The sequence below is a fragment of the Bubalus bubalis genome, chromosome 8 (assembly GCF_019923935.1).
Source record: "Bubalus bubalis isolate 160015118507 breed Murrah chromosome 8, NDDB_SH_1, whole genome shotgun sequence".
In the NCBI taxonomy this organism is placed as follows: domain Eukaryota; kingdom Metazoa; phylum Chordata; class Mammalia; order Artiodactyla; family Bovidae; genus Bubalus; species Bubalus bubalis.
The window spans coordinates 97,329,249-97,351,102 of record NC_059164.1 but is presented as its reverse complement, the minus strand read 5'-3'; the positions used below and the strand labels follow the sequence as shown (position 1 = coordinate 97,351,102).

The 21,854-nt window shown below is 44.5% G+C and overlaps 1 protein-coding gene across 1 annotated transcript in view; it reads right to left on the bottom strand.

Moving 5' to 3' along the window:
• Positions 1-21,854, bottom strand: part of LRGUK (leucine rich repeats and guanylate kinase domain containing) — a 104,085-nt gene that overhangs the window by 26,523 nt on the left and 55,708 nt on the right. The window contains exons 12-15 of the mRNA XM_025291547.3: positions 19,463-19,559; positions 15,467-15,580; positions 12,162-12,363; positions 11,361-11,456 (exon numbers count right to left, since the gene is read on the bottom strand). Of these exons, the coding sequence (XP_025147332.3) occupies positions 11,361-11,456; positions 12,162-12,363; positions 15,467-15,580; positions 19,463-19,559 (509 nt within the window). The remainder of the gene's footprint in view (positions 1-11,360; positions 11,457-12,161; positions 12,364-15,466; positions 15,581-19,462; positions 19,560-21,854) is intronic.

The window sequence follows — 21,854 nt, the reverse complement described above, 5'->3', positions numbered from 1 at the left end:
CCACTTCTCACATCCCAGGCTGAATCAGTGTCCTTCCTTAGTATTCTTCTCGTGACATTCTGGAAAAGTTAATAAATGAGTTTTCTTCTCTATTTGGAGCTAAACCTACCCTCACATGCTGCAGGGCCTCCAGCTGCCCCGATCACATGGTGTTGTAATGAACCCTCTTATCTGTCTCCCTTGATAAGAGACAGAGCTCCTTGAAGTGTCCTCATCATCTCACTCTATGTAGAAGCTATCAAAGTGTCTGGCATATATGAAGTACTCAATCCATGCTTGTCAGAGGACTTGAACTAACTTCATAAAAATAAGTTATGATATGTTAAAAAGAATTCACCTTATTAACTTCATCTTGGACAAAACAGATAAATCAGAGGGTAATTATTAGTATATCACAGGCTCTTCATTATACAAGAGGAGTCCTGCACCGTGGACTGTAAAAAATATCAATTTCCTCTATGGCACTTGAAATAACACTTGACCTACATACAATTTTGGGGGATATGTGTTAAGGCAAGACATGCCTTTTGCGTAAGATAAAGACATATTTATACAGGCTACAGGTAATGTAGTCATCAATGACATTTTTAAAACACAGGATATCAAACACAGTTTAGGATGATACTGAACACACAGTAAGAGCGCTCAATGACTGTCTCATAAATTCTTCGGAGTCAAATCTTAGACTGGCTGCTTTCTTTAGTTATTCTCTTTCATGTGAATGATAGGACTCACAGAATGGAACTTATGGAGTATATCTAAATGTGCCCCTGTCCCCAGCCAGAGTAGACTGGCTGAAGAATGAGCATCTGACTCACACTGGGCCAGTCAGAGAACATCCCTGAAAAAAAAGAAAAAATATATATGTATATTTTAATCTTTGGACCAAGGGGCACCTGAGTTAAGCCCTCTCTGACAGTGGGAGCTGCCAGATATAAAACCAAATGTAAACTTTAGGAGTGATTGATGGTCATATTCCCTGCCAAGTGCAGAAACTGATTTAGAGTCATTTATGTCATAGAGAACGAAGCAAGCATGGAGGCAAAAACAGAGATGAGAAATGGTAAGAGTCCTGGAGATGACAGAAGTCTAGGAGATGACAAGAGTCCAGTAGATGATGAAAATCCTGGAGATGACAAGTTTTGGATGTGTTGAAATGGTCCCTGGTCTCTCTGAGGTTCTTCTGCCACTCTGCTCTCCCCAGTTTGGCTTTGTGAGATATTCCCCTCCCTTCTGATAGATTTGTGTAAGCTGGATCAGGTTGGATTCCTGACACTTGCCAGCAAAAGAATCCTGATGGTATGAACAGATAAACAAAAAACCAATTTGCCTCAATTTTCTCCCTCCTAAATCTTTTAGCCAGCTGGTTAGGCATAATGAAGGCATGGGCTAATTTATATGGGGTTCCGGTTCAAAGAGAGAAAGAAGGTGTTCATTTCAAACAAAGTCAGTTTCAGGCCGTACATGCCAATACAAATCTGAAGCACTTGATCACTTGTCATGGATGTAAAAAACCTGTCCTCTTCACACAAATTAACTGTGGGATTGGAATGTTTGTGGGAGAGACCAAGTAACTACAAAGGATTCCTTTCTCAGAGTTCTTTTTGCTTTTGAACCCCTTGATAATGCAAGAAGCGTTAAGAGAATCTGCTAATCTAGAAATGACTTTTCCTAATAAAGAAGTCTGAGCATTGAAGAATTGATGCTTTCAAATTGTGGTGCTGGAGAAGACTCTTGAGAGTCACTTGGACTGCAAGGAGATCAAACCAGTCAATGCTATAGGAAATCAAGCCTGAATATTCATTGGAAGGACTTAGGCTGAAGCTCCAATACTTTGGCCACCTGATGCAAAGAGCCCACTCATTTGAAAAGATTGAGGGAAGGAGGAGAAGGGAGTGACAGAGGATAAGATGCTTGGATGGCATCACTGACTCAATGCACATGATATCTGAGCAAACTCTGGGAGATGGTGAAGGACAGGGGAGCCTGGCATGCTACGATCCATGGGGTCGCAAAGAGTTGGATACAACTGTGACTGAAGAACAACAATAAAAGAAAACTTAGTGGCTATAAAGCATTGCTTCAGACAGAGCCTACAATCATGATGGAATTCGTGTAAGTCTGGACACAAAGCATTTTTGCTGATACCAACCTTTCAGACCTGCTCTGTCTGCTGCAGCATGGGAACCACTTGCTGGCATACCCCACCACCACAGAGCTGCTCTTCCACCCTGACCGTAGCTTTCCCCGCCTTTAGGGGCATGTATGTCAATGACCTGGTGGCCCCGGGATGGCTCACATTTTGGTGCTCTGACTCCCCTGAGCTCGAAGCCTCCCCTTCTGGTTGCCCTGCTCCCCAGCAGATGCCTGACTCTGGGGTGCAGCCGGGCTGGTGTTCCCCGGGGCTCCCCTGTGTTTCCAGGTGCCTCTCTCTTTGGCGTGCTGCCTGGAAGCACGGTCCCTCTGGACAGAGCTCGGCCCAATCTGGCTGGCTCCCTGCTCGGCTTGCATGTCTTTGACAGGCTGCTGGACGGGGGACGTGCCATCCTGCTCTGGGGGATCTGAAGAAGTCTCTCCCATCTGAGACCTAACCCTTCTGTGATCCTCTTTTTTTCTCCTCGGATGCTCACGGGCAGCAGAGCCCTCTGATGCTGACTCTACAGAGACCTCCTCACTCTGGGGGGGATCTCCTGTGAGGGGGTTGACCTTCTGGAGTTGCTTGATCACCGCTGAGGGTAGTTGCATTTTCTTGAGATAATCCTCCAGAATCCTCTCTTTTCAAAGCCGGTCCTTTCTTCGACCTAGCTCCCTTCTGAACCAGGTCATTTGCAGGGAGGTTGGCTTGGACCTTTTTCCTGGAATGATGTACGTTTCCCCTTTTCTCTTCCTGGACCTGGGCATCTTTAGGCACTGGTTCAGTGTCGGGTGGTTCAGGAATGTCTGGTATCTGGACCTTTTCTCTCTGATTCCCTTGAGGGCTCCGGGGAAGGCTGGGGTCGGGGTGGCTGGGGGCCTTAAGTGGGGTTGGCTTCCTCTGGGATTCTGGCTGCAATGCTGCATGGTGGCCTCCAGGTGGCGCCCTTTTCAGGTGTGCGGGCCCTTTAGCTGTCTCTCTGTGGCCAGGAAGTTTTTTTTTCCTAGCTCCTGTGGGATGTCCTGGCTCGTGGTTTTGGGGTGAGGCATGCATATCTGGAATCTTCTTGCTGGAGGAGTGGCCTGCCTTGGGAGTCTGCCTTTCCTTGGCAGACCTCAAATCAGAAGGAGCCATATTCTGAGGCAGCTGTTCCGAGAAAGGAGTGGAAATTTGGGGGAGCTTGATTAAGTGGGTCTCCCCTTCCTGGGGTGGGTGGGGTGCAGCTGATGGCTCTTGCACCGGAGGACTGATAAGAGGGAGTTTTACCTCCTGGACTTGCTGGGGGCCGGGGCCCTGATGGGGGCTCAGGTTGGGTGGCTGTTTGGAATGGGGGGAGCTGATAAGAGGAAGTTTACTAGGGTCTTCATCCTGAGCTACCTGGGGCCTGGGAGAGGGAGTCACGGTTTGATCTGAGGCTGTTCTGAGGGCCTCCTCCCTGCTGGGTGACAGGAGTTTGGGCGTGCGCCTCCGACTCTGGAACGGAGCGAGGACCCGGGGCTGGGGCAGCCTGGTGGGAGCCAGCCGGCTTCTGGGAGGCAGAGTCACGGGTTCCCCTCTGTCCTGCGTCTGTTGGGTATCTGTTGAGTCCTGGGGATGTGGCATTTCTGGGTAAGGTGTGTCGACCCGGGCAACTTCCGCTTTGAGGACGCCCTCCTCTGGAGGTTGTTGAGAGCCTCCTGGAGGTGGTCCAGGCTTCACCTCGTCAGGGCCGTCAGGGCCGGAGAGATCTCTGGGAGGATCATGGTGAGAACTGCTGGCCTGCAGGCTGGCTGACCCGGTTTCCCCCTCCTGGATTCCCTGGGGGCTGAAGGATGCTGGGTCAGATCCCTGTGGAAGTTCAGAGCAGGGAGGGCTGCTGGGGGTTACTCTGGCCTCCCCTGGTTCTTCATCCTGATCCAGCTGAGGGCTCTGGGCTGGCGGTGGGTCAGGATGCTGAAGAGGCCCTTGGGAAGGAGTGGTGGCAGGCTGCCCCTCTTCACCTGCTTTCACCTCGGATGTCTGGGCCTCATTCTCAGGTGGGTTTGTGGGTGCTGTTTTTGAAGAAAGAGCTGATTGTTGAGCATCGCCTTCCTTCCGGTCTGGGGATAAGTCTTGGGCCTTCTGGAGACCAGGCGCTGATGGGCTGGGCTCTGCAGGAGGCTCAGCGCTGACCTGGCTCTCAGGAGAAAGCCCCTTTTGAGGGGCTGCTCCCTCCTGAGTCAGCTCCTGGTTCTGGGAGGGAGCGAGGCTCTGATTTTCAGGGACCTTTGTGGGGATCTGCATTGCAGAGAGATGCTCTGTTACCTGGCCATCCGCTTGCAGTTTCGCTAAGCGCCTTGGGGATGGAACCAGGTGCGCTGGCACCCCAGAGGCAGTCTTCTTGCTAGAGGGAGCTCCTGCTTTAACATAAAAAGAAGTTAGCTAAAAAACATCTTAACAAAGGCAACAATGTAACTTTAGAAATTAATAACCAAAAATATCTTTCCTTTTTTTGTTGATGCACATAGGACTTTGAAAAGAATAAAATTACACATATAGAAGAATTTAACGATCCTTTCTCCTTGGTACACTAAGTGCGTAGAATTCTCTTATTTAATGGAATCAGAGCAATTATGGGGCTTCTCACGTGGTGCTAGTGGTAAAGAACCTGCCTGCTAATGCAGGAGACATAAGAGACGCGAGTTCGATTCATGGGTTGGGAAGATCCCCTGGAGGAGAAAATGGCAACTCACTCCAGTATTCTTGCCTGGAGAATCCCATGGACAGAGCAGCCTGGCGAGTGACAGTCCATGGAGTCACAAAGAGTCAGACACGACTGGAATGACTGAGCACGCAGAGTAATTTTTAGTCAAATGAAAGCATAAACTTTTATGAATAAACATGAAGAGGCTTCTTCACAGAACTGACATTTATATTCAGGTCTGAGAATGGGCCAGAATATTTTCTAAATGAATGACATTTTCATTTCACCAGCTTAGAGGTCAATGCTGCTTTTCACAGTAGAAACTAGAGGATGGACAGCTAGGCCAGACCAAGTCCGATTGGTTTCCTCGTTCAGTGGCCTGTTTCCTTGTCCCATAAAGAAATTGTGAGCTCTGTAAGGAGTACCTAGCAAGGTGCAGAAGCTCAGCAGGCACTCAGTAAGTGAGTGATGAATGGAAGGAGGAAAGAAAGAATAGATCCAGTGGGATCTCACAAGACGCCATGGCTCAGGGACATTGCACCTGAGGCTCCACCATCCAAGCTGCTACCCATCCCCACTCCACCCCCTCACCCCCCGAGGGCAGCCTCTTCCCCCCAGATCCACCCTGGCTTTAAAAGTGACTCTCAGAGGCCAACATCCATGCCGATGTTGCAGAGGGGGGTTGCCTTCTTCAGTCACCTGCATGAGAGCACATGTGAGTCTGGTCTCCTGGACACAATCACCTCAGCAGGCTCTCGTTCAGGATAGAACCCCTGGTGTATTCTGGTGGCCCATGGATCACTGTAACCCAGTCCTTAGGACACGGCTCTGAAAGGTTAGTGGTCAGAGGCGGCACACCAGTCTGGAACAGCCTTCAAGAAACCAGCCTCAGCTGACCCTGGGGGAGACTGGCTACTCAGAGGCCAAACCCAATCAGACCTCTGAGGGGAGCCCAGAGCAGTCCATCTCCAGGAGCCAGCTGGGCTCCTGGCCACCAGCCCCTCTCCTCCCACAACACAAGAGGCGTTCAGACCACTCCGGGTTCTCTCTGAACCTCCTGGTCTGGGTGTGCACCCCGAGTGTCCAGATAAGTGAGAGGTAACCAGGCAGGAAGGAGAGGGGGAACAAGGAAAATTCTGCCACGTGGTGGGTTTTCTGAGGGGCTGCCCTGTTCATCATTCTTAACATCCTAGTTTATAACAGTTATAAATTAAAATACGAACTTAGTCAAGAAACAAGGCTAAAATAAAAGAACAGTAAAAAAAATATCTAAAATAGGCAGGTTCATAGAGACACAAAGTAGATTAGAGGTTACCAGGGCCTAGGGGTGGGATGTTGGTTATTGTTGAACGGGCATAGAGTTTCTATTTAGGGTGATGAAAAATACTTAAAATAGGTAGTAGTTATGGTTTGCAACATTGTGAATATAAATAATACCTTTAAGGCGTACACTTAAAATGGTTAAAATGGCAAATTTCATGTTGTTTTTTTAAACCACAATAAAAAGCATTTAAAAAAAATAGAAAATTCTAAGAATGGTGAAATCCAATGCTGAAAGTTCTTTGAGCCCTCCTGGTTTCCAATAATCAGATACACAAAGATTTTTCCACCCCACTTTCACAATTTAACCATTACAATTTAACCATATAACTTGGCAAATGATACCAGGCCCCTCATTAGAGATAAAGGCACCACTTTATGGACTAGTAAATTGCTCAGTTTTTCCCTTGTTAGATTCATCATCGCCATCATCATTTTTCTCTATCATTAGTCAGAATCTTGAATAATGATTTTCAAATAAAATGTTGTTTTATGACCTCTGTAGTGAGAACTCAGGGTGGTGGTTGGATCAGCTTTTTAAAAGCTTTACTGGAAGTACTGACGATTCCAGAAATCACTTGTAAAGAGATAAATGGAGAGAAAAGACATCACATATACTGGGTTGTGAATATAGTGAGTTTTCCCTTATTTTATAGACATTATATTGTTTACTCAGGATTTTTTAACCATCTTGGTTTTAGAAATGAATATTACCTGCATTGTTGTGGGGGGAGGAAGGCAATCCTGTACCTTAATTGATATAGGATGGCATCATCGACTCAATGGACATGTGTTTGAGCGAACTCCAGGAATAGCAAAGGACAGGGAAGGCTGGTGTGCTGCAGTCTATGGGGTCACGAAGAGTTGGACACAACGGAGAGACGGAACAACTAAAGAACTCGAAGGTTTACAATTACTCTGTGCCCAAAGTTATTATTTTATATTTACATGTATTAAATGAAAATTTAATTAGTCTCTCCTCCAGTGAAGGTTTGTACTTGTGGGTCCAGGCTGATGGGCTGCTATACTCAGAACTGATAAACACTGGACTTACTTTGTTCACTTCATTCTACTCTCATTATTAAGTGTAGAATTTAAAATTGCATTCTCAAGTACAAATTAGTAACATGAAGTTACTAAAGATAAAGCTATGTATTAGCAATTCAAATGTTTAGCAATCATTTTCTGTTTGCATTGACACAGGATCACTGCTTCTATGAAAACACCATTGGCCATCAGATTTTTGTCTGCAGTGAAGCTGACCGTATAGATGGACAGTTCAGGCCAGTTGTGGAAAACCTCAGCTCTGGAAGAACATATTTTAACGTGTTCCAGAATATTATATATAGTTTTTTTGCGTTTTGCTTCTTAGAAATGGGAGTTCTAATCAAATTAATGATTATTGGTGAAAGTTTGAAGGCAAAACTGAGGTTTCCTCTTTCCAGTCCAATTTTTTAATTGCTAAGGCAAAACTGGCGTCATAGAATCTTAAATATTTTTAATTTCAATTTCTTCCCTTTGACAGCTCAATTATACATGAAAGTGATTCCACCATACTAAAATTATGGAGTTTTGCTTTTCAGGATCCCATTTACATGCAAAAGTAATGAAAGTCTTATATAGACATACCTAAACCACAGAACTTTAACTCAGAGTGACCCGGCCCAGAGGGAGGCCGAGAATTGCAAGCCAGCCGAGCCTGTGGCATTGACCCTTCTGGGGCTCTGGACCCTTCTCAGGGTGTCACATGGTTCACCTTAAGGTGATTATGGCTAGGCCTTGCTCTCCCGCCGGGAACCTGTTACCATCTGCTCCACACTCCCTGGCGCGCACCTCACCGCCTGGAGACTCAGAGGGGCCGCTGGCTCTACTCTCGGGCCACTGGAGACAATGTATAAGCTTCTTAATGAGGACTATGTTAATTAGAATTTTTAAATACTTGAATAATATCTGGCCTCCACAAAATCACTTTATATGCAAATTTATCCTTAAACCATCAGCTGAAAAAAGTACCTTCTTCCACAGATGAACTGCATAAACCAAATAGAGTGTTTGGCTTCTAAAGAAAATATATCAGTTTCCAAATAGTAAGCCTGTCAGAGAAACTGGGGTCTATCAAGGCCAATGATTTGACATAATGAGTACAAACCCTCCCATCTACTATTAAAAGCTGGGACTCTATTAGTCAATAACTGGACGGCCCGATTTCAGGTATTAAATGTATCTGAGAGTGAGAACACTTTTACAAATTCCATAAGTCATACTTTTCATTAAATCAGACAGGTCTAACCTAATTAGTCCAAATAAATGAAGTTTCACAAAACCATTTAAAACAAAAGTCTATTTCCTTATGCACACATTATCTGGTCTATTAATTTGCCAAATGGCACACTGCAATCAACCATCAGTGTTCCTGATGGCTGCAGAGTAAGACGAGCTGTGTTGGTGGGGAGGGTTGGGGGGCTGGCCACATCCCATCGCCAGGGGTGCTAAGTCCTGCTCGGCAGTCACAGTTTAGAGGTGCCCTTGGGGCTGCTGTGTCTCGGTTGCTCGGAACTGCTCAGGCTCAGGGGACTGACTCATGGTCCTCCCAACCCACGAGGGGCTGATTTAAAAGCCAGAAACACCAACTTATTAATTTACAATGGGAGATGGGCCTAGTGCAGGGATGGGGCAGGGTGCTCCCACCTAGGCGACAGCCCCATAGGGACAGGTCCACGCAGGGGACCAAATTAAACATCAGAGGTTGCTGGGCTGCTAGCAAAGATTTAAAGCAAAGGGAGCCATATTTCCTCAGGAGAAACTTACATGGAACTTCTATGGAAGCCTCACGAGATAACACTGTACAACTGGATAGGCGAAGCTTTCTAAAGAACAGAGCCTGACGCAGAGGCGGCAGCCAGGCAGGGTGGCCCTGCCCACCCCTCATTGGAGGTGCCCCTCCATGGACTGAGTGAAACCTTCCCTGCTCCAGGGGTGCCCATCTTCACAGCGTGCACTTTCTTCTGGTATTTTCTATCACTCGTCTCCTATGAGATGCACCTGGGAGGAAAACGCTGGTCACTATATGTTGGGTGCCACCATTTTCACACCAATCTTGTTCCAGGATTCCAAGGGCACCTCCCCTCGAGAAAGCGTGTAGGGTTGCAAAACAACACAGTTTGAACTTTGGCAAAAACTGTGACCTGACATGCTGCTGGCTGGCCGGGACGCAACCCAGCCAGCAAGATCCTACCGGACAGGGTCACAAAGGCCAAACCACACGACAGACCGCCTGAGCATTCATAAGCGTGAGTGCGGGTCAGTCCATTGAACTTCTTTCATGAGGGCGTTCTTTGATGATGATGATGATGATGATGATGATGATGATAGTAAAATACATGTAACCTAAAATTTGCCATTGTCACCATTTTTAAATGGATGGTCCAACAGCATTAAGCACACTCACACCATTCTCCAGCCAATCCCCAGAACTCTTTCCATCTTGCGAAACTGAAACTCCGACACCGTTAAACAACACTCCGTTCCTCTCTCTCCCACAGCCCCTGGCAACCACCCTCCTCCTTTCTGTCTCTATGATTTGTCTAGTCTGGGTACCTCATATAATTGGAATCATGCAATATATGTGTTTTTGTGGCTGGCTTATTTAACTTAGCAGAAGGTCCTCAAGGTTTATCCATGCTGTGGCAGGTGTCAGAATTTCCTTCCTTTTTAGGCTGAATCATATTCTGTTGTATGTACAAACCGCATTTTGTTTATGCCTTCATCCACCAATGAATGCTTGGGTCACCCTCCACTTTTTGGCTATTGTGAATAATGCTGCTGTGAACACGCACAGACATCTGTGCAAGACCCTGCTTTCAGTTCTTTCGGGTATATACCCAGCAGTGGAATCACTGGATCAGATGGTGTTTCTAATTTTAACTTTTCTGAGGAACCACCATACTGTTTTCTGTAGCAGCTACACCATTTTACATTTCTAATTTCTCCACATCCTTGCTAGCACACTTTCTATTTTTTTTTTTTTTTCATGGTAGCCATCCTAATGGGTGCGAGGTGGACTTGGGGGAAAACTGTTAAAGACGTCTCAAAATACTCATGTACTGAAATTCTAAGTTAGGGCTTTAGAATTCCTAGATTCCAAGGAGATGCACTCAATGCTGCTGCTACTGCTGCTAAGTCGCTTCAGTCGTGTCCGACTCTGTGCGATCCCATAGACGGCAGCCCACCAGACTCCCCCGTCCCTGGGATTCTCCAGGCAAGAACACTGGAGTGGGTTGCCATTTCCTTCTCCAATGCACGAAAGTGAAATGTGAAAGTGAAGTTGCTCAGTCATGTCCAACTCTCAGTGACCCCATGGACTGCAGCCCACCAGTTCCCCCCCCCCCCCCCCCCCGTCCATGGGATTTTCCAGGCAAGAGTACTGGAGTGGGTTGCCATTGCCTTCATATATCCCATTTTATTTGCTGCACATGATTCATGAGGCAGGTGGGGAGGATTAACTCCATCTAACAAGAGGGCAAACTGAAGCTCAGAATAGCTAAGCAGCCTGTCCCAGGTGGCAGCCGGGCCAGGACCACTCTCACATTCTCTTCCATTATACTCTGATGGGCCGCATTTTGAGGACTAGAGCAGCGCAAACAAAGAGGGAAAGAATCTCTTGGATTGAACAATGCTGTCAGGCAGAACACCACCCCAGCCCCTAAGAAGCCAAACTTCCAGAAGGCTGAGTTCTGAACCATGGGACTGACCTATATCTAACTAGTACCAGCCTGCAAGGTACTGCCCAGCACATCCTTAAAGAACAGTCCTCTGCGATCCATTATGGTCACCTTGACAAACAGAGGGACACATCCAGAGGGGCTGTTTCACACAATTTGTTTGTGGGGACAGTAACCCCAGAGGAAGGACAGGGATTAAAGAGTAAGAACCAGCGTTAGAGGACTTCCCTGGTGGTCCAGTGTCTAAGACTCTGTGCTCCACTGCAGGGGCCCAGGCTTGATCACTGGTCGTCGAATCAGATCCCACGTGTGACAACCAAGAGTTTGCATGCCACAACTAAAGATCCTGTGTGCCACAACTAAGATCTGGCACAGCCAAATATGCAAATAAATTTGTTTCTTAAAAAAAAAAAAAAAAAAGAACTAGCATTAGCCTGGTTGATGAGTCCTCAAATAACAACCCATAGATTTGTTTTCCTTTCATCGCAAAGTAAGTTCTGGCACAAAAGGGACAGGACCGTACCTGTGGTTGGAGCCAAACTCTTGGCAGTTACCTCAGAAAATCCAAGGTATTCTCTAATGAGCTGACTCAGCTTTTGATAGGCAACATCCAGATCATCTACAGCAGAGGAGAGAATTTACTTTAGCAACAGACGTAGGTCAAAACAGCCAATCTGTGGCAATAATTTTTTAGCTAGATCTAATTGCATGAATATCGTGGTAGGCAGAATTCTAAGACCCAGTGACACTTCACCCTTGCTTAATTACACACACACACACACCTTGAGTGTGGGCAGAACCTGTGAATCTGATGAGCTATGACTCCTGTGGTTATGTTAGGTTATATGGCATAAGGGACTTTTGCAAACGTAATTAGGGTTATTTATCAAGATCCTAATAAATAATTTACTGTCCTAATAATAAATATCCTAATAAATAATTTATTATCCTAATAAATAATTAGGGTTATTTATGAGTTTGGGCTAATCAAAAAGGAGATTATCCAGGTGGGCCTAATCTAATCATATGATTCCCCATAAAAGGAGGTTTTCTGTCTGGAGAAGTATGAGGACACTCGAAGCAGGAGGAGGAACTTAATGGGCTGTTGCTGCCCTGAAAGTGGAGGGGGCCACATGCACACAATCTGAGCACAGTCTCTAAACACTGAGGGTCACCCTTGGCAGCCAGCCAGCCAGCAATCAGGAACTGCAGTCCTACAACCGTAAGAAACTGCCTTCAGTCAACAACAAGAACGTACTTTGGAGCAGGTTTTTCCCCAGCGATCTTATACGTCAAAAATAAAACTTTGCTGAAAGTTACTGACCTGCATTGATTACTGCATCAAAGTATCCTGGATATTTCTGGTTAATTTTAATATAAAGGTCCACTCTGGAGACAGCAAATTCAATCTCTACACGACTGAATAATCCTTTTCTCCTCAAGTAGCCCTCATATTTTTGCTTGTCCATGGGTACCACCAGGATATATCGAGGCTCAAAATAGCAATGTTTTAAACTTCTTACACCCTATGTATTTAAATAAAAGATAATAAATTAGAAACAGAGATACAATTTAGAAATCATTTAGGAAATATGTGACAACATAGGCTTAATAAGTAGTGTTGTACTGAAGAATTTGTTTACTCTGTATAATTAGCTATTATTTTCCTACAAATACCTCAGGATTGGATTACTTCTGTTTGTGTATCAAATATTACGTTATCATTAGAAAAATAAGAATTCATCCTACCTGGTTATCCTTTAACAGTTCTAAGGAAGATTACTGTTAAAAAAGAAAATTGCTAGAGACAAATAGGTATGCTCACAGAATACTGCATATTTATAACTGAAAAGCAGTTTCAATTCTACTTTTCAAAAGGCATCCTTGCAGCCGCAGGAGACAGAGATCTTACCAGAGAGAAAGGCTCCTCTGTTTCCCCTTTGTCAACAACTTGGTCCCTTCCTGTTCTAAACCAGCAGCCTGGTGGTTGGCTGGTTCCTATTCCATCTCACAGGCTGTACCCAGAGCATGGGAAGGCCAGGCTCCTGATTACCCTGATAACCAGGAGCCCACAAGAAGCAGGGAAGTGGCGGTAGGTAGCAGCGCTCTGAGGAACCAGGGGCCTGGGTCAGGACTGCAGCTCGCCGGCCACCGTGACTCTGTGCCAACTCCTCCGTGAAATGGAAGTTCTTTCAAATGGACTCTGAAGTTCCTTCCATCTCAATCCAACCATCAGTAGTTTAACTCAGTGTTCAAAATCTTTGTTTTTAAAAATTCAAGGGGAAGAAATAGAGACTCTTTAAAAAAAAAAAAAATGTCTAAAAGCGTCAATGACAAGGAGAGTTTGGGAAAAGGATTTAGCTGGGAAGAACCAGGAATAAAGCCTGGTTTATAGACTCAACCTCCTGGAAATGAGTAGGAGGAAGCTCTCAGGGAGGAAGAAAGTAAAATGGGAGCCAGAACTCAGAACCACTGAACTGGAAAAAGGTGGACACTGGAGCTGGGGAGTGTCTGCACTCAAAGACGGCATACTTTTTGTGTCTGCCTTGTTCAAGGAATACATTTTCTAGGAAAGGTCTTTGTTGCTGTTGCTCTGGCTAATTAGCATAGAAACAAAGTCAGCCTTAAGGATGAACAACCAATCAACTGCAGGAAGATAAGAACTGTAGGGTTTTAAAGTTAGGAAAATTAATGAGGTGGAAGAAACTTGACCACTCTCACTGAAGCAAGGCAACACTTATCTCCTGGATGGTAGCCCACCAGGCTCCTCTGTCCAAGGGATTCTCCAGGAATATGGGACCAGGTTGTCATTCCCTTCTCCAGGGGATCTTCCAGACCCAGGGATTAAACCCAGGTCTCCTGCATTGCAGGTGGATTCCTTTATTGTCTGAGCCACCAGGGAAGCCCTTGTGGGGACTAGACCAACACAAAAGACCAAAAAGGAATCAGTCTCCTGCTCTTCAAAGTCAGAGAGGAAAAAATTTAAGGAAGAGGTAATCAATAGTAATGGAATACCTGACACCTATTTTGTTTTCTATGTGTTTGGTGTAATGGGATCCTTTTTATCGCTTTTTTTCTTTCTGACTAAAAAAATGTTACACTGTTCAGAGAAGGTAACTTGGGAAAAAAAATCAACTGTATTTGAAGATCTCAAATATTTAATATAACTACATTTTTTTTTTAAAAACAAATGCGTACATCTGCTGGATCATAGAAAAAGGAAGAGAGTTCCACAAAAACATCTATTTCTGCTTTATTGACTATGCCAAAGCCTTTGACTGTGTGGATCACAATAAACTGTGGAAAATTCTGAAAGAGATGGGAATCCCAGACCACCTGATCTGCCTCTTGAGAAATCTGTATTCAGGTCAGGAAGCAACAGTTAGAACTGGACATGGAACAACAGACTGGTTCCAAATAGGAAAAGGAGTATGTCAAGGCTGTATATTGTCACCCTGCTTATTTATATGCAGAGTACATCATGAGAAATGCTGGGCTGGAGGAAGCACAAGCTGGAATCAAGATTGCCAGGAGAAATATCAATAACCTCAGATATGCAGATGACGCCACCCTTATGGCAGAAAGTGAAGAAGAACTAAAGAGCCTCTTGATGAAAGTGAAAAAGGAGAGTGAAAAAGTTGGCTTAAAACTCAACATTCAGAAAACTAAGATCATGGCATCTGGTCCCATCACTTCATGGCAAATAGATGGGGAAACAGTGGACACGGTGGCTGACTTTATTTTTCTGGGCTCCAAAATCACTGCAGATGGTGATTGCAGCCATGAAATTAAAAGATGCTTACTCCTTGGAAGGAAAGTTATGACTAACCTAGACAGCATATTAAAAAGCAGAGACATTACTCTGTCCACAAAAGTCCATCTGGTCAAGGGTATGGTTTTTCCAGTGGTCATGTATGGATGTGAGAGTTGGACTATAAAGAAAGCTGAGCGCCAAAGAATTGATGCTATTGAACTGTGATGTTGGAGAAGACTCTTGAGAGTCCCTTGGACTGCAAGGAAACCCAACCAGTCCATTCTAAAGGAGATCAGTCCTGGGTGTTTATTGGTACAACTGATTTTGAAGCTGCACCTCCAATACTTTGGCCACCTGATGTGAAGAGCTGACTCATTTGAAAAGACTCTGATGCTGGGAAAGATTGAGGGCAGGAGGAGAAGGGGACGACAGAGGATGAGATGGCTGGATGGCATCACTGACTCGATGGACATGAGTTTGGGTCAACTCCGGGAGTTGGTAATGGAGAGGGAGGCCTGGTGTGCTGTGATTCATGGAGTCGCAAAGAGTTGGACACAACTGAGCGACTAAAGTGAAGTGAAGCTAATTAAAAATTTAAAATTTCACATTATTATTATTTTTTAACTTTTTGGCCACACTATGTGGCATGCAGAATTTTAGCTCCCTGAGCAGGGATTGGATCCAAGCCTCCTGCAGTGGGAGCATGGAGTCTCAAACACTGGACCACCAGGGATGTCCCCCAAATCTCACCTTTCGTATGCATTCCTTTCAGGCCTAGAAGTGTGCTGCCTGCACACCATAGTCTCCTCCCCAGTCCCAAATATATACACAGTTTTACACACTAAAAAGAAACTGATTGAATGGAAAGTACTTACTTCTATTTCCATATGAACACAGCTTGCTAAACCATCTCTCGCGATACCTTCTATGGTGTCCCTACTTAATCCGTACTTGTGATTACCGTAATTATAGGTTAGAATGAATTTCCCCTGCAAGGGAAGAAGTAAAAAGACTTTCCAATAACAGCTGCCATCATGGAATTTAATATAAATTAAATGACTTGATGTCTTCTTTCCATATGACTCCATAAAACTTATAAATATTAGCGATTATATAAGGATGACAATGGGTTTAAAAAACTTAATATCAAACTGTGATGGAGAAATTCATTCAGAATTCCTGGCTGGCAAAAAAAAAGAAAAAGAAAAGGCTTTTGGAGATAATCTGCTGACCAAATGTTAGAGCAGAGTGAAGGCAATGAAGCTTACGGTAAACAGATCATTTTGCCCACTGACCCACTTCCTGCCAAATGTGTGCTATAAACCTTCATTAAGGAGAAAGCAAAACTAATAGTTACTTTGTGCCTCAGCCGTTTTGGCTCTCCCAACACACCAGCTCTCCCCCCAAAGCTCTCATTCCCAAAGGCCTTGCGCTCCCAGATAAGCCTGAAGGCTTCGATTTACAGTCACATCCTCAAACCTTTGCATTCTGAGATAAGCTGTAAAATACAGACCCCTCCTGCTTTTCCTCATAAACACAGCTTTTTATTGGAACTGCCCCAAATGTATTCAGCAGCATCGTTGTGTGCCCGCTAAACATTTGAGGTATAAATACTGCCTTCTCGTTATATTCCGGAAGCTCCTCCTGAAACTGTAGTCATGTGTAAAAAAGAAAGAAAGGAAAAAAAAAAAAAAAAAACTAGAAACATCTCTCAAAATTGTCTTGACTTTTCCTTTGATATGATATTTACTAAATTACAAGGTGGATGCTGATGACAACAGAAGGAAGAAAAATGTGGACATCCTTGGCCACCAGGACTCTTCCGATACATGATTTTGAAATAAATAATGAAGTGAAAACTCCTCAGGCTGAGCCCCATCCTCCGAAGCCCAGCAACAGCCAGCACTGTCGTTACAAACAGTAGCAGTTTGGGGGTCTCTGATGCTACCCTGTGCCTCCTGGCCTGGAGGTTCTGCAGATCCGTGGGGATGGGGGGTGGGCTACCTGTCAGGGGGCGGTGTTGGAAGGCCATGAAACATAGGGTGTCCCTCAGGTGGGATGGGTCTCTGGGGCATGTGTCTGGTGTGGGCAATGAGAAAAATCCATACCCTCCCATAATCAAATGAAATTTATGTTATATATTCTAAAAGTTAAAGACTCAACAATAAATATCCTTAATACTTTACCCACTCAGTGTCATATTGTATCTTTGCAACAAACACTATGACTCCTTTCCTTTTAATATCTATATTATATATATATACAGATAAACAGATATCTGAATCTCTTGTCAGGTATGACTTACTTCATCTTGTTTACTGTGACTCACCCTGTTTTTTGCAACGTATATTTGAATCACTTTCCAGATGTAGACTATGAGTTTGCTTACTTGTGTGTACAAGGGCACACAAGTGGACCCAAAAAACATTTTTTGGAAGAAGGTAGGGTTGGGAGAAATCTTGCATTGTACTTGTGTACATAAAAAAAGCCTTGTTCAACTGATTTGTTAAGAATTGAGATGAGTGGTCCCCAGCTTCTGGAGAGGTATACTCCTGTCATGGCTTCCGGCCTGTGGATTTCTTCATACATAGCAATAATCTTATCTCAGACACCTCCAGATCTGCGGTCTTATTTCCACCAGGGAAGAAGAGGCTGTGCAGGTGAGTGACTGTGTATATGGCCTTAAGAAGGGTTCATGTGTCTGTGGGCACATGGAGAGATGATCTGTGTTTTGGGGGGTGTGGAATGTATACTGAAGTGTGTGCTCGTCTATGTTTACCCATCAGAGCGGGGAAGTGTGACTGTCCACAGCACATGTGCAGGGGTGGGGTGTGCCAGGGCTGTCTGTTAAGGGGGACTGTGACTTGGAAGGGGACAGGCTGGCTGGGGAGTGTTCCGTAGAGGGGTTCTGTGTGCAAAGGCTGAGTGTGTGGGTGTGACAGGTGCAGCTGACAAGGTGTCGTGAGTTTCTCCTCTCTAGATTTGTCTCTCTTCACGAAACAGCCTCAAGCTCCCTTTAAAGAAAAGATCTTAACTACAAAATTCAAGTTAAAGATGCTGATATCACAGTGAAGTCATGCATGTTAGCAGAGGCAGAAGAAGTGAGTGCTTTTCCAGTACACAAGAACTTTCAAAGTGAGAGTAAATAGAAGACTAAATACAGTACAGACGTATGGTGATTTCTTAGACTAGGGACTGTTGGACTTGCTTGATTACCGACAAGATAAGGTCTGAAACATCAGGGGAGCCCGTGGGGCACTGAGAGCAGCAGAACTAAATCAAGAAAAAATGCCCCAGACTCTACCACGAGAAATTAACAGCAGTGTGGGGAACTAGTTGTCTTTCAACCCAAAGAGTCCTAAGAGAATGCTTCTTACTAATATCAAGATAACTCCTCAGATTTCTATTATGGCTTTTAGAAATAGAAAGTCTCAGAGTACCCTTGGTACATTAAACCAAACTTCAAAATATAGCCCTAGGAGAGAAAATCATAAAGAAGTTCCAAGATGTTCTTCTGACAAGATTAGAGAGAAAATGGCCGAGGGACTATAGGGCTTTCTCACTTGGCTTCTCTGTGAATGCAAGAGAAAATATGTACCATGTGTAAAGCTGGTCATTCACAATTAAACTCAGAGCAACTGCAGAGCCTATGCCTACATGCTCCACAGTCGCCTGCACTGAGGTGGAAGCCAGGTCTGTTATCTGAGGATGGGGCAGAGAAAGGACAGATGAAGGAGCAGGGGGCAGAGAGGAGGGAGCCCGCAGCAGTAAGAGCATCACTGGTTGGATGGTAATCTTTCAAAAGCAGAAACAGAGATTAGTCCTTAATCCTGTCCTTCACCAGGCTTCAGGGGGAAAAAAAAAGTGTAGGATAAATTTAGTGATAGAAAGAAGTGATGATAAGATAAACAAAATTAAGGCCCATGCCTGAAAAGAGAATAAAAAGGCTTACAGATTTATCAGTAGTGATGAAGATATGAGATACTCTTTAACTGAAGTCATGGATGGATAATGTATTGACATTAGCAATATACCTTTGACAGATAAAACACACTAGGGTTGTGAGGATTCCCTTTGATGCGAAGGGCCAAGAAAGAGCAAATAAATTATTTTTAAGGAAATGAACTCAGACACAAGGTTGTTGTGAATTACTACTGATGACCAGATGATCAGGGTTTCAGGGGGTAAAGCCTTAAATTGAATAAAACTGTCCAGAGCTCCTATGAAAGGGACCAGAGCAGGGTAGTGACCCTCACCCAGGAAAGCCACAGACCTCAAGGAAATGAGGAATCTTCTCTGATCTAATGTCGAGGGCTTCCAACTGCGTTAGTGACCTGCCTGCTGGCTCTCTGGGACTGAGGACTCCTTACACAGCGATGTTTCAGGGCAAGAGTAAGGCTGTGTACGTACATGTCCAGGGCAGACCAACTGGCTGAAATGGTGCGTAGGGTCACAACAATTAGAAAGCACCAAAGATAGCAAACAGAGGGAGTGGTCTGTGGACAGAACACGCCCACTCCCTGGAAGTGCTCAATTCATAAGTTAGCTGCGTAACATCAGTTCTGTGCGAGTAGTTTATCTTGAGTAAAATCTGATCATAAATAGCAGCAGCTGACAAACAGAGATCTCAAGAACTTTTCACGGTGCTTTTTCTTCCGTTTTCTTAAAACATCTCTTTATTCAGTTTCATTGGAAATTTACAGTATTTTCGCCAAGATCATAAAGCCGTGTGTGGACGATGATATCTCAAAGGTATTAAAAACACAACTCAATGAGAATACATCCAAGTAATTGTTCTCTTTCTTATCATGATTTCCTAATACTTCTACCAGAGAACATGTATTTCTTGTGCACATAAAGAGCATTCTTACCATGTTTTGCATTTCATCAAAAACTTCTTGAGAGGTAAAATGATAATCAACCCGATCTCCTTCTCCAAAGTAAGGCAGTCTGGTGGTGTGACAGGCCCTGAAAACAGAAAGTGTCTCTTTCTGTTAATTTGAAATTCAAAATGGAAAAGGTTTTGGCATAAAGTATGTTTTAAAAAATTAAAATGGATCCACAAATCGTAAAGTAACGTAACCATGAAAACCCTGATGTTTGGCAGTGCTAGACATGCTCACTTGCTATACTGTATCGGGATTATACAAACTTTGGATTCAGTTCAGATCAGTCATTCAGTTGTATCTCTTTGTGACCCCATGGACTGCAGCACACCAGGCCTCCCTGTCCATCACCAGCTCCTGGAGTTTACTCAAACTCATGTCCATTGAGTCGGTGATGCCACCCAACCATCTCATCCTCTATCGTCCCCTTCTTCTCCTGCCCTCAATCTTTCCCCAGCATCAGGGTCTTTTCAGATGAGTCAGTTCTTCGCATCATGTGGCCAAAGTATTGGAGTTTCATCTTCAACATCAGTCCTTCCAATGAACACCCAGGACTGATCCCCTTTAGGATGGACTGGCTGGATCTCCTTGCAGTCCAAGGGACTCGCAAGAGTCTTCTCCAACACCACAGTTCAAAAGCATCAATTCTTCAGCGCTCAGCTTTCTTTATAGTCCAACTCTCACATCCATATGTGACTACTGGAAAAACCATAGCCTTGACTAGATGGACCTTTGTTGGCAAAGTAATGTCTCTGCTTTTTAATATGCTGTTTAGGTTGGTCATAACTTTCCTTCCAAGGAGTAAGAGTCTTTTAATTTCATGGCTGCAGTCACTGTCTGCAGTGATTTTAGAGCCCCCCAAAATTTAGTGTTGGATTATCAACACTAAGTTTTCACTTACTGTTCTTTACCACCTTCTGAGTCATGACCTCTGATATCATATCATCAAACTTTAAGAAATAAAACAATATTTATTACCCATATACTTTTCACCCAAATGTTTTCATACTCTCCCTGGTCTATGGCTATTTTCTAGAATGCTCCCTACCCCATTCCTCTATCTGGTTAGCCCACTTGTCTTCAGGACTCAGTCTAAGTGTCACTCTCAAAAGGCCTTTCTGGACCCTCTGTGGCTGGGTTATGCACCCCTTCTTTATCCACCTGTAGTCTCAATGCCTGCTGCCAACTCCTCCCCCGCCCCCTTGTTCAGGACCCCATCTCCTCCACTGCTGGAGGGTGGAGACTGCTCGTTCCTCATTCCTGCCACACTCATCGATCTATATGAATTTCCTGAGGGAATCCATGATTCCAACACTGTATGGAATTCTCAGTATGGCATTCTCAGTTCAATCAGAGAGGGCTTTTCTGCCTGCTGTCTGAAATAACATCCCCACAGCTTCCTTGGTGGCTCACATGGTAAAGAATCCACCTACAATGCAGGAGACCCAGGTTTGATCTCTGGGTTAGGAAGATCCCCTGAAGAAGAAAATGGAAAATGGCAACCGGCTCTAGTATTCTTGCCTGGAGAATTCTATGAACAGAGAGGAGCCTGGAGGGCTACAGTCCATGAGTCTCAAAGAGTCAGACACGACTGAGCACACACATGCATGCAACCCAGCTCACCACACCCCAATTACCCTGTTACTCCTTCTATTTTCTGTTTTTTCCTCTTTTCCCCAGGAGGATGTATGACTCATAAGGGGAGCATTTTATGTTCCTAAAATTTTTTCATTAATTTTTAAAAATTTCTGCCATACCACAATGTGAATCACCCTTAAGTATAGATATGTCCCCTCCTTCTTGAACCTCCCTCCCACCTCTCCCCATCCCACCCCTCTAGGTAGTCACAGGGCACTGGGTTTGAGCTCCCTGTGTCATACAGCAAATTCCCACTAGCTATCTGCTTTACATACAGTAATGTATGTGTTTCAACGCTGCTCTCTCAGTTCATCCCAGCCTCTTTTCCCCCGCTGTATCCACAAGTCTGTTTTCCATGTCTGCGTCTCTATTCCTGCCCTGCACATAGGTTCATCCTTACCATTTTTCTAGATTCCACATATATGCATCAATATACCTATTTGTTCTTCTCTTTCTGATGAACCTCACTTTGTCTAACAGGCTCTAGGTTCATCCACCTCACTAGAACTGACTCAAATGCATTCCTTTTTATGGCTGAGTAATATTCCATTGTGTATATGTACCACAACTTCCTTATCCATCTGCTGATGGACACCTAGGCTGTTTCCATGTCCTAGCTATTGTAAATAGGGAGCACTTTATCTTGTTCATCTAATCTGCTACTTCATTCACAGTGCCTGGCCCATAGTAGGCAATTACTAAATATCTGTAACATGAATGAATTAATCAAACATGTGAA